Source organism: Ascidia mentula, chromosome 6 (assembly GCF_947561715.1).
Source record: "Ascidia mentula chromosome 6, kaAscMent1.1, whole genome shotgun sequence".
Taxonomy (NCBI): domain Eukaryota; kingdom Metazoa; phylum Chordata; class Ascidiacea; order Phlebobranchia; family Ascidiidae; genus Ascidia; species Ascidia mentula.
The window spans coordinates 20,018,827-20,031,603 of NC_138571.1; the positions used below are offsets into that span (position 1 = coordinate 20,018,827).

General features: G+C 40.1%; 2 protein-coding genes across 2 annotated transcripts in view; both read right to left on the bottom strand.

The window, feature by feature from the left end:
- LOC145907417 (uncharacterized) overlaps positions 1 to 12,777 on the bottom strand; it is a 116,766-nt gene that overhangs the window by 87,307 nt on the left and 16,682 nt on the right. The window lies entirely within an intron of this gene.
- LOC145906356 (fibrinogen C domain-containing protein 1-like) lies at positions 2,110 to 10,797 on the bottom strand. The gene is made up of 7 exons (XM_082993777.1): positions 10,707 to 10,797; positions 6,651 to 6,704; positions 6,190 to 6,302; positions 5,824 to 5,920; positions 4,231 to 4,330; positions 2,606 to 2,734; positions 2,110 to 2,338 (listed from the first exon to the last, which is right to left on the bottom strand). Exons 1-7 carry the CDS (start codon positions 10,795 to 10,797, stop codon positions 2,155 to 2,157), a joined length of 768 nt encoding a protein of 255 aa, XP_082849903.1. The 3' UTR covers positions 2,110 to 2,154.

Sequence of the window (12,777 nt, forward strand, 5' to 3'; positions counted from 1 at the left end):
ATCCACAGAATTAACCAGGGTGTCGTTGGACCCGAACAAGCTCGCGAGTTGTTCCAAGTCTTTCACGTCCCAATAAGGTTTATTTGCAGGATCATGTATCTTATAGTTTCGGCATATACGCTTACACCCACTCTCAATACTCCGCTTCAGTGTTTAAACCTTGCAGTGACGATTTTCATTTGTTTTGCCACTTTCACATGTTTTTTTCGCTAGTCATATTCTTTCTTGTCCTGAAGCACTTGGTGATCTTTTCTGTCTATTTTGTTTTCGGGAAACCAAATTCCATAACCATAGAAATCACAACCAGTGATAAAGTTGTCAGTCCCACTCATGGCATTTTAACTTGTGATTTGTAATTTCAATATTATTTCACAATTATTTCGCCCCAATCATGACCCACACCCAAAACATGTGTGTCTGCTTAATTTTAACATCTAAATAACGTCATCAATACGACGACGTCACCACGTAACATGAAATATTCCAACCGCTTTCGTACCTATTGTTGTTAACTCTTTTATCCTTAGACTGCCTATCTTTTAACATTGTTATCTGTCTAATATTATTTATTGTACATTTGCATCAATTTACTGCTTCTTCGATTTGGTTGTTTTATAAACACAGTTCCTTGTATGTCTGCGGCAAGCCAGTTGAGGCCTGTGATGTCACAATTGCTTATTGTTACGTTCCAATTACTGCTATTGTTTCACTGTCGCTCGGTTTTGAAAAAGAAACAAACCCTGAATTGGGATCGAAAAGAAATTCGTATTTTGAGATCTTGTCGGAAAATTCTGGTTTTTAACATGGCCTGAAACTGACATCATGATCCTTGGTGTTTGGTGACTGGAAATTCTATTTATCGAGTAATTTATTTCGGGTTCAGGAATCAATTCTACAAAACTTCACTCTCTCCATGCCATCTACGTTCTGCCATGGAATGCAACCGGCAGACGCATCAGACGCGGCTGAGTCCTCCACCAACTGCTAAGTTTGGTTATTACACAAGAGTGTATAAGGTCTAACCTTGGGAGGTGACAAGAAAATGATTTGTAAAGGAAAGTCAAAGCTAGTATGCTACTCATGCCGAAGTAAATGTTTCAAACACCACTGTGTTCATCATTAGTGACAAGCAAGAATGAGTTGCAGCAAGGTGTGCGCAGAGGTAGGCAGGTAACTGAACAGACAAAAACAACGACACAAATGAAACACGTGACAGACGCCACTCGAAGGCCCACGGCCGTGACGTCATCATTTGGGCTGCAATGAGGACCTGTGTGTTGACAAGAAACCTTGCTACACAATTTACCCTCACATAAAACCTTTCCCATAAGTCGGTGAAATTGCGCCGCGATATCCGCGCATTTCTGTAAATATTTGCGGTGAATTGGCGTGACTGCATTTTTGGGGTTTATCGGAGAAAGCCAAACTGAACTGAATCAAATTTACTGACATCCTCGAATCAGAAATCAACTGTCAAATCTGATGGATCAATGTTTATATTTACATGGATTATCAACATAAAGCATGGAAACGGTTGCATGCGATATTACAACAACGACATGATATACAAGGAATGATAAAACGGAATATGTTGCCAATATCTAATTGACACGTTGACATAATTCTATGGAAGAAGTGGCATCCGAAACACACAAAATGTAATAATAAATAGTGTCGACGTCATATTTGCAATTATTATGTTGTGTTTTGAAGGGACAGAGGACAAAGGACATATAGGACAGAGACTTTTTGTACGCGTGGTTTGTAACGTGTTATTGTTAATCCTCGTGCGCTTGTTTATTATGTATTAAACTGATCGATTGACTGTGGGTTTGATAGCAGCCTTTTTATCAGGAGTCAGATATACGGCAGTGTTATTATTTGTGTAGACGTTTTAAGTAACGCCCTACAAATACCATGATAATAACAAACATGCAGAAAGGTGATGTTTTCGCTACTAACACAAAAATTGTAAGGATTTGTGGAATAAATTCGGTTCGGTATAATTGCTTTCCTGTTATTTACGATTTAAAGCCTTTTTCAAAACAGGTGAAAGTATTTACAATGTGTGTCAATAATTGTCAATTAACACGACGTTACCATGGTAACTAACGACGCAATGTTAATTTTCGTCACTTTAAACCTCCCCAACATTTACTCGCATTTCACTTTCATCTTAGAACTCATTATTCCGCTCCATGAGTATTTCCATCCCAACCAACTCATAGTGTTGCTATTAGTAGCAGTTCTCGACCACGGACCATTGAGTTTGGCATGTGAACAACTACGATGCCACCAAGCTCCACCATGAACCACAGCACAATTACCTCCTGACCACCTGCAATTATAATTATGTCGGTTGTCAACAACTCTGTGTTACAACTTATTTAAACTCAGTTAAAACTTGTGTTTAACTAAAACGTTAACGCAACCCCCTGTTTCAGAGCAATTGATTTTTACAATTGTTGATTTAGGGTAGGCGGTTAACTTTGTCAACGAAAATCAACTATTTGAGGAAATGCATTTCATCTTTATTAGAACAACTCGATTTACTTCGTTAGTAAAACAGAAATATAATCAGACACGTTGTATCATTATTACTCACCTATCATTGTCTCTGTTGGGTGTTGTAAATCTCACCCCGTTATCATATTTCATGGAATCTCCTATATTCCCCGAATATCCGGATATAGTAATTGTGTAAGAACTTCCTTCATCGCCAATGCTGAAAGTACTGAAAACAACAATGTCATAATGTTTAATTTAATGCAAAGTAATTTAAATAACAACGGATAATTTGTTGTTTTAAATCAATCCGCTTACATTGGTTTGTTGCTCATGGAAATGATTGTTGAACATAAAACCCTTTATGACGTAATAAACGACATGTGTCATACATTGTGTTGCGTGGGATAATTATTTGTCAACTAAGCAATAAACACAGAGTGGGATTAGAAGTTTTGAGAAGGAAACCCAGATATTTTTCAACTTTAAGTTCACAAACGACTGGAGGTCCATTTTTAAGCAACCTGAAACCTGTTCCATTTAAATAAGATGTCAATCAAGCATACGATGGTGACATTGCAAGATGTATTAGGAATATCTTACAGGAGAAGCAAAAGTTAGATGAGTTTTTGCCGATACTATTCTGTAACCCGCATTTAACTATGTTGTTTGTGACAGAGTTTTTTAATATTTCCGAACCTACGTCACTGGCAGGGGACGTGTGCCTCGGTTAAACGTTCGGCGATTACAAAGAGGTAAGTGTATAACACACAGTGAATACAGATCATTATATTTCTTTTCCGACTACTTTTGTGTATTTCGGTGCCGACTAATTATCCACCTACAACCCTAAAATTTCCCACCGGATAAGAACCACTGGCCTAAGGAATTAACTCTGCAGGCCAATGCACCCATTTTCTTGCATAGAGACCCAACAATAGCCAATCAACCACGCAACGACCAGCAGCTAACCCAGGGGTGGGCAAAGAGAACACAGAGTGTTTACACTATACAACTTATACACTGACAATCAAGTTGTGTCAGCGTCTTACACGTCGCGATTACGGGATTTTTGTTGCCTCATTCAAAACATTGGGAGCCGAGCATGTTGGGCAGAAAATCGAAATTTCAAACACTGGATTATGCATGGTTGTTAGATGGAAAATATAATAACCATTTGATCCCATATATCGATGTGGGACACAGCACTAATATTCACTGAATTGCTGCCATCAATTGTCAAACGGTTTGGTCGTGGTTAATTTCGCTTGAACTGACTTCCAGATGCCTACGTTTCGGAAGATTTGGAATCAAGGGAAAGAAAATTTTCTGCAGCCACATTCTCTAAGCGCAAAAAGGTGGCGTTCGACCCAATCCGAGCCCCACTGAGCTCGGTCCCGGCAATCCGCGACCAAGCGATCGCGCAAACCTCAAGAGCGTTGATGTGGGGTCGTTACGAGTTGATTACCATCCCTATGTTTGTGCGGTATCTAAACTTTTTGTTTCATAATTATTCCGAACTGAGTAAATGCATTGAAACACAGCAAGAATATTCTGTGTTGCTTCAAACTTAAATACCGAATTTTGGGAATCTGACGTAATAAGGGGGGTATTTCCCTAATGTCTTTTAAGATTTTGTTAAGTATGACGACCTGGCAGCATCGGGTAAATTATCGTTGAAACAATGGCATTAAATTGAAAACGTTAAATTCGTTATAGTCTTACCTATACTCGGCAAAACCATGACCTCCGGAAAAATCCTGAAGGTCAACACGAAGATGACATCTAGTGGACGCACTGGTGATTTGATGCAGTTTTTCCAAACCTGATCAAATTTGTTGGTTGTAATAATATTGCTGAAAACATTGGAATTTAAATTGGATTAACTGACACTGTTACATAGCTTGCTTGAAACGTGTTGTTTGGTTCTCTTGTATATAAACTGGGTGTGTACAAGTTATAACAATGTGTTCAGTAAAACAAACCTGGAACTCCTGTTGCTGCCAGGCATATTGCAATTTAAAATGTACCGCTCTTCTGGCATAAAATATACGTGCTGTATTTTACGACGTTTCGTCTGCCATTCAGCGAGACCTCATCAGGTATTGATATCGCAATTTCAAAGTAAACTGCACTAAAACATTCAGGGGCACACAAAAAAAAAGACAGGTTGGCACCGCTTGTCAGATCATGTGACAGAGGCAAAACACGAAACTCTGCGGGAGGCGAAACAGTTACAACAAATTGTTATAAACTGCCGGAAAGTAAACACATTGTTCTTTGTCGTTGACGCATCCGCTGTTTTTGTGAACGTGAAGCGATTCAAGAAAGAGCCGCTTGGTTTGGTCCAACTCCTTTTCCAGAACTTGGAAAGGGCTTTATCGAAGGCAACTTCGTGTCGCAATGTCACCGCATGCTTGGCCAACGCAGTCTTGCTGGCATCTTTCGATGCGACATCACGGCGATGCTCTTTCAGTCGCGTCTTAAAGGCCCTTCCGGTTTCGCCGATGTAAATACCATCGCAATATTTGCATGGTATTAAACAGACCATTCCCTTTGGCTCGGAAGCTTCCGTAGCAATAGGTCATGATATTAGATTGCCAAGCGTTGTATGGGGCTTAGTGTAGACTTTTATGCCATAATCCGACATCAATCTTCCCAATGTTTCGTTAAGGCCAGGGACGTAGGAAATAACAACTGTTCCGCTAGTGGGCGTTTCATCCTTACGGGTTATTGCCAGTATATTTTGAGCGTGCCATAACAGTGGTGATTGATAGGGATACCGGTACATTGGTGAACAATGACACCACATCAAAGGATACCATGCTGTCATGTTGCTCCACTCGTAAGCTCCGTACCTCGACTGCAAACTCGCGGGAGTTTTTTACATGGTGCGGACTATTGCCCAACAAAAGAAGCGATATTTTAGCATTCTTGAGTCGCTTCACATTCACAAAAACAGTGGATGCGTCAACGACAAACAACAATGTGTTTACTTTCCTGCAGTTTATAACAATTTGTTGTAACTATTTCGCCTCCCGCAGTGTTTCGTGTTTTGCCTCTGCCACGTGATCTGACAAGCGGTGTCAACCTGTCCCTTTTTCTTTTTTGTGCCCCTGAATGTTTTAGTGCAGTTTACTTTGAAATTGCGGCATCAATACCTGATGAAGTCTCGCCGCATGGCAGACGAAACGTCGTAAAAATACAGCACGTATATTTTATGCCAGAAGAGCGGTACATTTTAAACTAAAACAAACTATTATTCAAAGTTTTGCAACATTTGTACTTAGTTAAGGATTGCTTTATTGGAATACAAACCAATCCAAAGTTCTGTTGATAGATCCCCAAACCCGTTCTTGTAATCCACCCAATCTCTATCGAAACTCACAGATCCATCATAACGACGCTGGAACACCTGGTAATTATAAAGTAAAACACTTGACACTGATTTTCAGTGAATTGGTCTAAAAAAGTTAGATGACCTCCATGTCAATATATGACTTTTCACTTTCATGTGTAATTTCCTGACCTTTATAAACAACACAATCCCGGGCGTATGGCTAAGTATTGTAATGTGAAATCGTAAATTACATGGCGTGCATAATCACCTCGCTTACCCAACATAGCGCTGGTGCCAGGGATTGCCCACCCCTGTGTTAGTGATATTTACCACAGTATGAATACCTGCCATCCATCTTCACAGTAAACTTCTTCTCCCGATCTGAGATGTTGGCGACCTTTAATATCTGAAGTTTTACAGGAGCCCGGTGGAAGAGAATCTATGAGATTCTGGAGATCTGCAGACGGGTAAAACTCATCAGATTGGCAGAAGTATTGAGTTAAACTCATTCACACGCAAGTATGCGGTGAAAACCCCACAATATTTGCACGACCTGCATTATGACCAGAATATACCGGTGCCAGATGGAACCCTCTCTGATTCGCACGTGATGACGTATATGTTGGGTATGCCAATACCTTTGCCCGTAACTCAAGTCATGACTCGCTTTTGCCCCTAGTGGTGTAGATATCTCACCAACCTACACCACTAGGGGCAGAAGCGAGTAATGACGTGACTTACGGGCAAAGGTTTTCAGAATTTGACACATATGTGAGATTTATATTTAAATAAAACCAAACTCAACTGTTGGAAGTGTTACTCAGTTGACCTTGCAGTTGATCCACTCTGTTCGACAACTCTGTGAATAAAATGTTCGATGTGTGTGTGGGCGTTGGATGTTAAGTGCATGAACTTAACTGTTAGATGTGCGGTTCTGCTCACTCTGCATTTGATCCACTCTGTTCGACAACTCTGTGAATAAAATGTTAGATGTGTGAGTGGACATTGAATGTTAACTGCATGAACTTAACTGTTAGATGTGCGGTTCTGCTCACTCTGCAGTTGATCCACTCTGTTCGACAATTCTGTGAATAAAATGTTAGATGTGTGAGTGGACATTGAATGTTAACTGCATGAACTTAACTGTTAGATGTGCGGTTCTGCTCACTCTGCAGTTGATCCACTCTGTTCGACAACTCTGTGAATAAAATGTTAGATGTGTGAGTGGACATTGAATGTTAACTGCATGAACTTAACTGTTAGATGTGCGGTTCTGCTCACTCTGCAGTTGATCCACTCTGTTCGACAACTCTGTGAATAAAATGTTAGATGTGTGAGTGGACATTGAATGTTAACTGCATGAACTTAACTGTTAGATGTGCGGTTCTGCTCACTCTGCAGTTGATCCACTCTGTTCGACAACTCTGTGAATAAAATGTTAGATGTGTGAGTGGACATTGAATGTTAAGTGCATGAACTTAACTGTTAGATGTGCGGTTCTGCTCACTCTGCAGTTGATCCACTCTGTTCGACAACTCTGTGAATAAAATGTTCCATGTGTGAGTGGGCATTGAATGTTAAGTGCATGAACTTAACTGTTAGATGTGCGGTTCTGCTCACTCTGCAGTTGATCCACTCTGTTCGACAACTCTGTGAATAAAATGTTAGATGTGTGAGTGGACATTGAATGTTAACTGCATGAACTTAACTGTTAGATGTGCGGTTCTGCTCACTCTGCAGTTGATCCACTCTGTTCGACAACTCTGTGAATAAAATGTTCCATGTGTGAGTGGGCATTGAATGTTAAGTGCATGAACTTAACTGTTAGATGTGTGGTTCTGCTCACTCTGCAGTTGATCCACTCTGTTCGACAACTCTGTGAATAAAATGTTAGATGTGTGAGTGGACATTGAATGTTAACTGCATGAACTTAACTGTTAGATGTGCGGTTCTGCTCACTCTGCAGTTGATCCACTCTGTTCGACAACTCTGTGAATAAAATGTTAGATGTGTGAGTGGACATTGAATGTTAACTGCATGAACTTAACTGTTAGATGTGCGGTTCTGCTCACTCTGCAGTTGATTCACTCTGTTCGACAACTCTGTGAATAAAATGTTAGATGTGTGAATGGACATTGAATGTTAACTGCATGAACTTAACTGTTAGATGTGCGGTTCTGCTCACTCTGCAGTTGATCCACTCTGTTCGACAACTCTGTGAATAAAATGTTAGATGTGTGAGTGGACATTGAATGTTAACTGCATGAATTTAACTGTTAGATGTGCTGTTCTGCTCATTCTGCAGTTGATCCACTCTGTTCGACAACTCTGTGAATAAAATGTTCCATGTGTGAGTGGACATTGAATGTTAAGTACATGAACTTAACTGTTAGATGTGCGGTTCTGCTCACTCTGCAGTTGATCCACTCTGTTCGACAACTCTGTGAATAAAATGTTAGATGTGTGAGTGGACATTGAATGTTAAGTGCCTGAACTTAACTGTTAGATGTGCGGTTCTGCTCACTCTGCAGTTGATCCACTCTGTTCGACAACTCTGTGAATAAAATGTTAGATGTGTGAGTGGACATTGAATGTTAACTGCATGAACTTAACTGTTAGATGTGCGGTTCTGCTCACTCTGCAGTTGATCCACTCTGTTCGACAACTCTGTGAATAAAATGTTAGATGTGTGAGTGGACATTGAATGTTAACTGCATGAACTTAACTGTTAGATGTGCGGTTCTGCTCACTCTGCAGTTGATCCACTCTGTTCGACAACTCTGTGAATAAAATGTTAGATGTGTGAGTGGACATTGAATGTTAACTGCATGAACTTAACTGTTAGATGTGCGGTTCTGCTCACTCTGCAGTTGATCCACTCTGTTCGACAACTCTGTGAATAAAATGTTAGATGTGTGAGTGGACATTGAATGTTAACTGCATGAACTTAACTGTTAGATGTGCGGTTCTGCTCACTCTGCAGTTGATCCACTCTGTTCGACAACTCTGTGAATAAAATGTTAGATGTGTGAGTGGACATTGAATGTTAACTGCATGAACTTGACTGTTAGATGTGCGGTTCTGCTCACTCTGCAGTTGATCCACTCTGTTCGACAACTCTGTGAATAAAATGTTCCATGTGTGAGTGGACATTGAATGTTAAGTACATGAACTTAACTGTTAGATGTGCGGTTCTGCTCACTCTGCAGTTGATCCACTCTGTTCGACAACTCTGTGAATAAAATGTTAGATGTGTGAGTGGACATTGAATTTTAAGTGCATGAACTTAACTGTTAGATGTGCGGTTCTGCTCACTCTGCAGTTGATCCACTCTGTTCGACAACTCTGTGAATAAAATGTTAGATGTGTGAGTGGACATTGAATGTTAACTGCATGAATTTAACTGTTAGATGTGCTGTTCTGCTCATTCTGCAGTTGATCCACTCTGTTCGACAACTCTGTGAATAAAATGTTCCATGTGTGAGTGGACATTGAATGTTAAGTACATGAACTTAACTGTTAGATGTGCGGTTCTGCTCACTCTGCAGTTGATCCACTCTGTTCGACAACTCTGTGAATAAAATGTTAGATGTGTGAGTGGACATTGAATGTTAACTGCATGAACTTAACTGTTAGATGTGCGGTTCTGCTCACTCTGCAGTTGATCCACTCTGTTCGACAACTCTGTGAATAAAATGTTAGATGTGTGAGTGGACATTGAATGTTAACTGCATGAACTTAACTGTTAGATGTGCGGTTCTGCTCACTCTGCAGTTGATCCACTCTGTTCGACAACTCTGTGAATAAAATGTTAGATGTGTGAGTGGACATTGAATGTTAACTGCATGAACTTGACTGTTAGATGTGCGGTTCTGCTCACTCTGCAGTTGATCCACTCTGTTCGACAACTCTGTGAATAAAATGTTAGATGTGTGAGTGGACATTGAATGTTAACTGCATGAACTTAACTGTTAGATGTGCGGTTCTGCTCACTCTGCATTTGATCCACTCTGTTCGACAACTCTGTGAATAAAATGTTAGATGTGTGAGTGGGCGCTGGATGTCTAGTGCATGAACTTAACTGTTAGATGTGTGGTTCTGCTCACTCTGCAGTTGATCCACTCTGTGCGCCAAAGCTGTCAACAAAACTCACGTTTACGTTGGCATGTATTCGTCAGTCAAAGAGTTTGGGGCTAAATGGTAAAAAAATCCTTTAAGTCGAAAAATCCTATGAAAAATAAACTTCAGCTTAATCCCTGACAAGTGATGCAAATCTTGACTGTGGTTGCTATATGCAATACTTACTTTGCACAAAACAAATCTCTGCCATACATCCAGGTCAATTGTGTCGTACCACGAGGTTTGCATGGGTAAGTCAGATAACTAACAATAAGAACACAATACTTGACATAAACAAACTATTTTCAAAAAGAATTTGCTTTTTTTGTGGGTGGTACGACATGTTCGTTACGGAGGGGGTTTGAGTTTAGTCACGTGACTGGTGAGTACGCAGGTATTTACACCACTAGGGGCAGAAGGGAATCATGACGTGAGTTACGGGCAAAGGGGTTAGCATTTGTTATCTTGACACATCTGTGAGATATCAATTTATATGAATATGAAACTCAACTGTTGGAAGTGTTACTCAGTTGACCTTGCAGTTGATTCACTCTGTTCGACAACTCTGTGAATAAAATATTCGATGAATTTACTTGAATATGATTTTATGAGAGTTCACCGTGTAGGGGATTTGTTGTACTGTTGTGTTTGTATCAAATATCTATCTGTACTGCTTGGTTTGTTAAAGCTTCCTATCCAATAATAAATTTTGTCGAAAAGTGTTTAGAGAAGAATCTTATACCTGTAACAAGTCTCATCAAATCTTCTTTGCCAGCCACAGGTCCTTGGTCTCCCTTTTCACCTCGGTGACCTCGAGGTCCACGTGGTCCCATCTTTCCTGGTCTTCCTGTCTCTCCTCTGGCACCTTTCAAGCCGGAATGTTCTATCTCTGATCCTTGTTCTTGTCCATCACAAATGGAAACAACTCTGCATACTTGTTGTTGTTGGTGAGTTATGACAAGATGGCCGATCAACAAAACTTCAAACAAAATCAATTTCAACATTTTCAAACAAGCTAGACTTTGAAAATCTGTAAATAGTTGCTCAGTCATCACATGGAAATTAACAAAGTAAACGCCAACGTTAAATTTGCACCAAAATTACCTAATTAACAACTACACTGAAAATATGGAAGATTCACTGAGACCTGCTGGCGAAAATCAATACATGTTTATGCTGCGTGGATGAAACAACTATGAAAATAATGCAAATGATAAATGTGGAGTTTAAAGGAAAGTCGCGCATAATCCAACCTTAAACTGTTGGCCAATGTTACGTTGCTTAATGTTAAACTTTCAGTGCGGCCAGCAATTATGCAAGGAAGTGCTCAGTGCGTGAGTTTGTTGATTGTTAATTGCGCATAACTGCATTATCTCGTCTACTGAGGTCTCAACAACATCAGTAAACGAACGCAATGAAAAGAATGCTGTTGTTATGTACATCGTTGCCAAATACACCACAAAACTTTGTTAGGACAAACTGATTTGTCAATTGTTGCGACACAAAAGTCACTTTTGCTTGATTTCTTACGTCACGCGTTGTAAAAAGGCACCTGCCACGTAATGCCTTAAGGATCGCAATGCGTCGACCTAGACACGCGGCGATCACGCATTCATCACGTGGACCGCTTGGTCTCGACGAAAACTAATATCCAACCGCATTTAAAAAACGTACTTCTACGTCAATTAACATTGTGCGCTAAGGATTTTTTGATGCACATATAAGTCAGCCGCACAGAAAGTGTTAAGAATATTTGTTTATGATTAAAGTTGTTTTCTGATAACAAAGGAAACACATATCCTTGTAAACGAGTTTTGCAGGCGAGTTATCCATCGCAAATTACATCTGGCATCTCTACTTGGTTTTAACTTCACCTTCAACTCTATCAGTTATAACTTGTCCAAGCACAAGTGACATTAAACCACGGTCAGCTGCAATACAAGCTTGATCTGAACTGGATAACGTTGCGTTTCCAACTACACAGACCCGAGCAAACTCCAAGCAGTAATCACGACGCAACGGTAACTTGCTAAAACCTCCTTCAATGTGCCGGAAACCTTTGAATTTCCGAGGACCCAATCAGACCTGGCGTAACGAATGACGTCACTGCGTATCAAAATACATCTAGGCAATGGAAGTCGGTTTTAAATAACTTAAAGTGCGTGCGCTCGATTGCAAGAGTTTGTAAACTTCTACATTGATTCTGGCTTCGAATTATGGCTACCTTTAATTGGTTTGTTCGGGAACAAGACGTAGTTGATCTTAATGCAATTTAATGAATATTTAAATTAGCTGATTTTCATTGCTTCGTTCCGTTTAACCCCCCCCAAAAAAACCCAAAAACAAAAATATAAAAATGCTAATGGATCAAAAACAAAATCTTTAAATCTCGTATAAATGAGTGCAAGCAATGAGCCACTCAGCATTTGCAGCCTGTATAAATGAGTGCAAGCAATAAACCACTCAGCATTTGCAGCCTGTATAAATGTGTGCAAACAATGAACCACTCAGCATTTGCAGCCTGTATAAATGAGTGCAAACAATGAACCACACAGCATTTGCAGCCTGTATAAATATCTTGCGAATATAAAACATGGATTCTTTTTCCAGTGCTGACATCGGCAAATATTATCCAATCAACAAGTTGATGGCCGCTTACGAGATCACAAACGAAAACGAAGATTTCTGCTTCAAACGAACCGAGAACGTCAACGCGAAATTCAAGAACGTCGACACCAAGAACAAATGATAGCAATTCTGGGGAAGCCTCGCTCGAGTGAAGGATCGAGAGAAGGAATGGCATCAACGGTAAC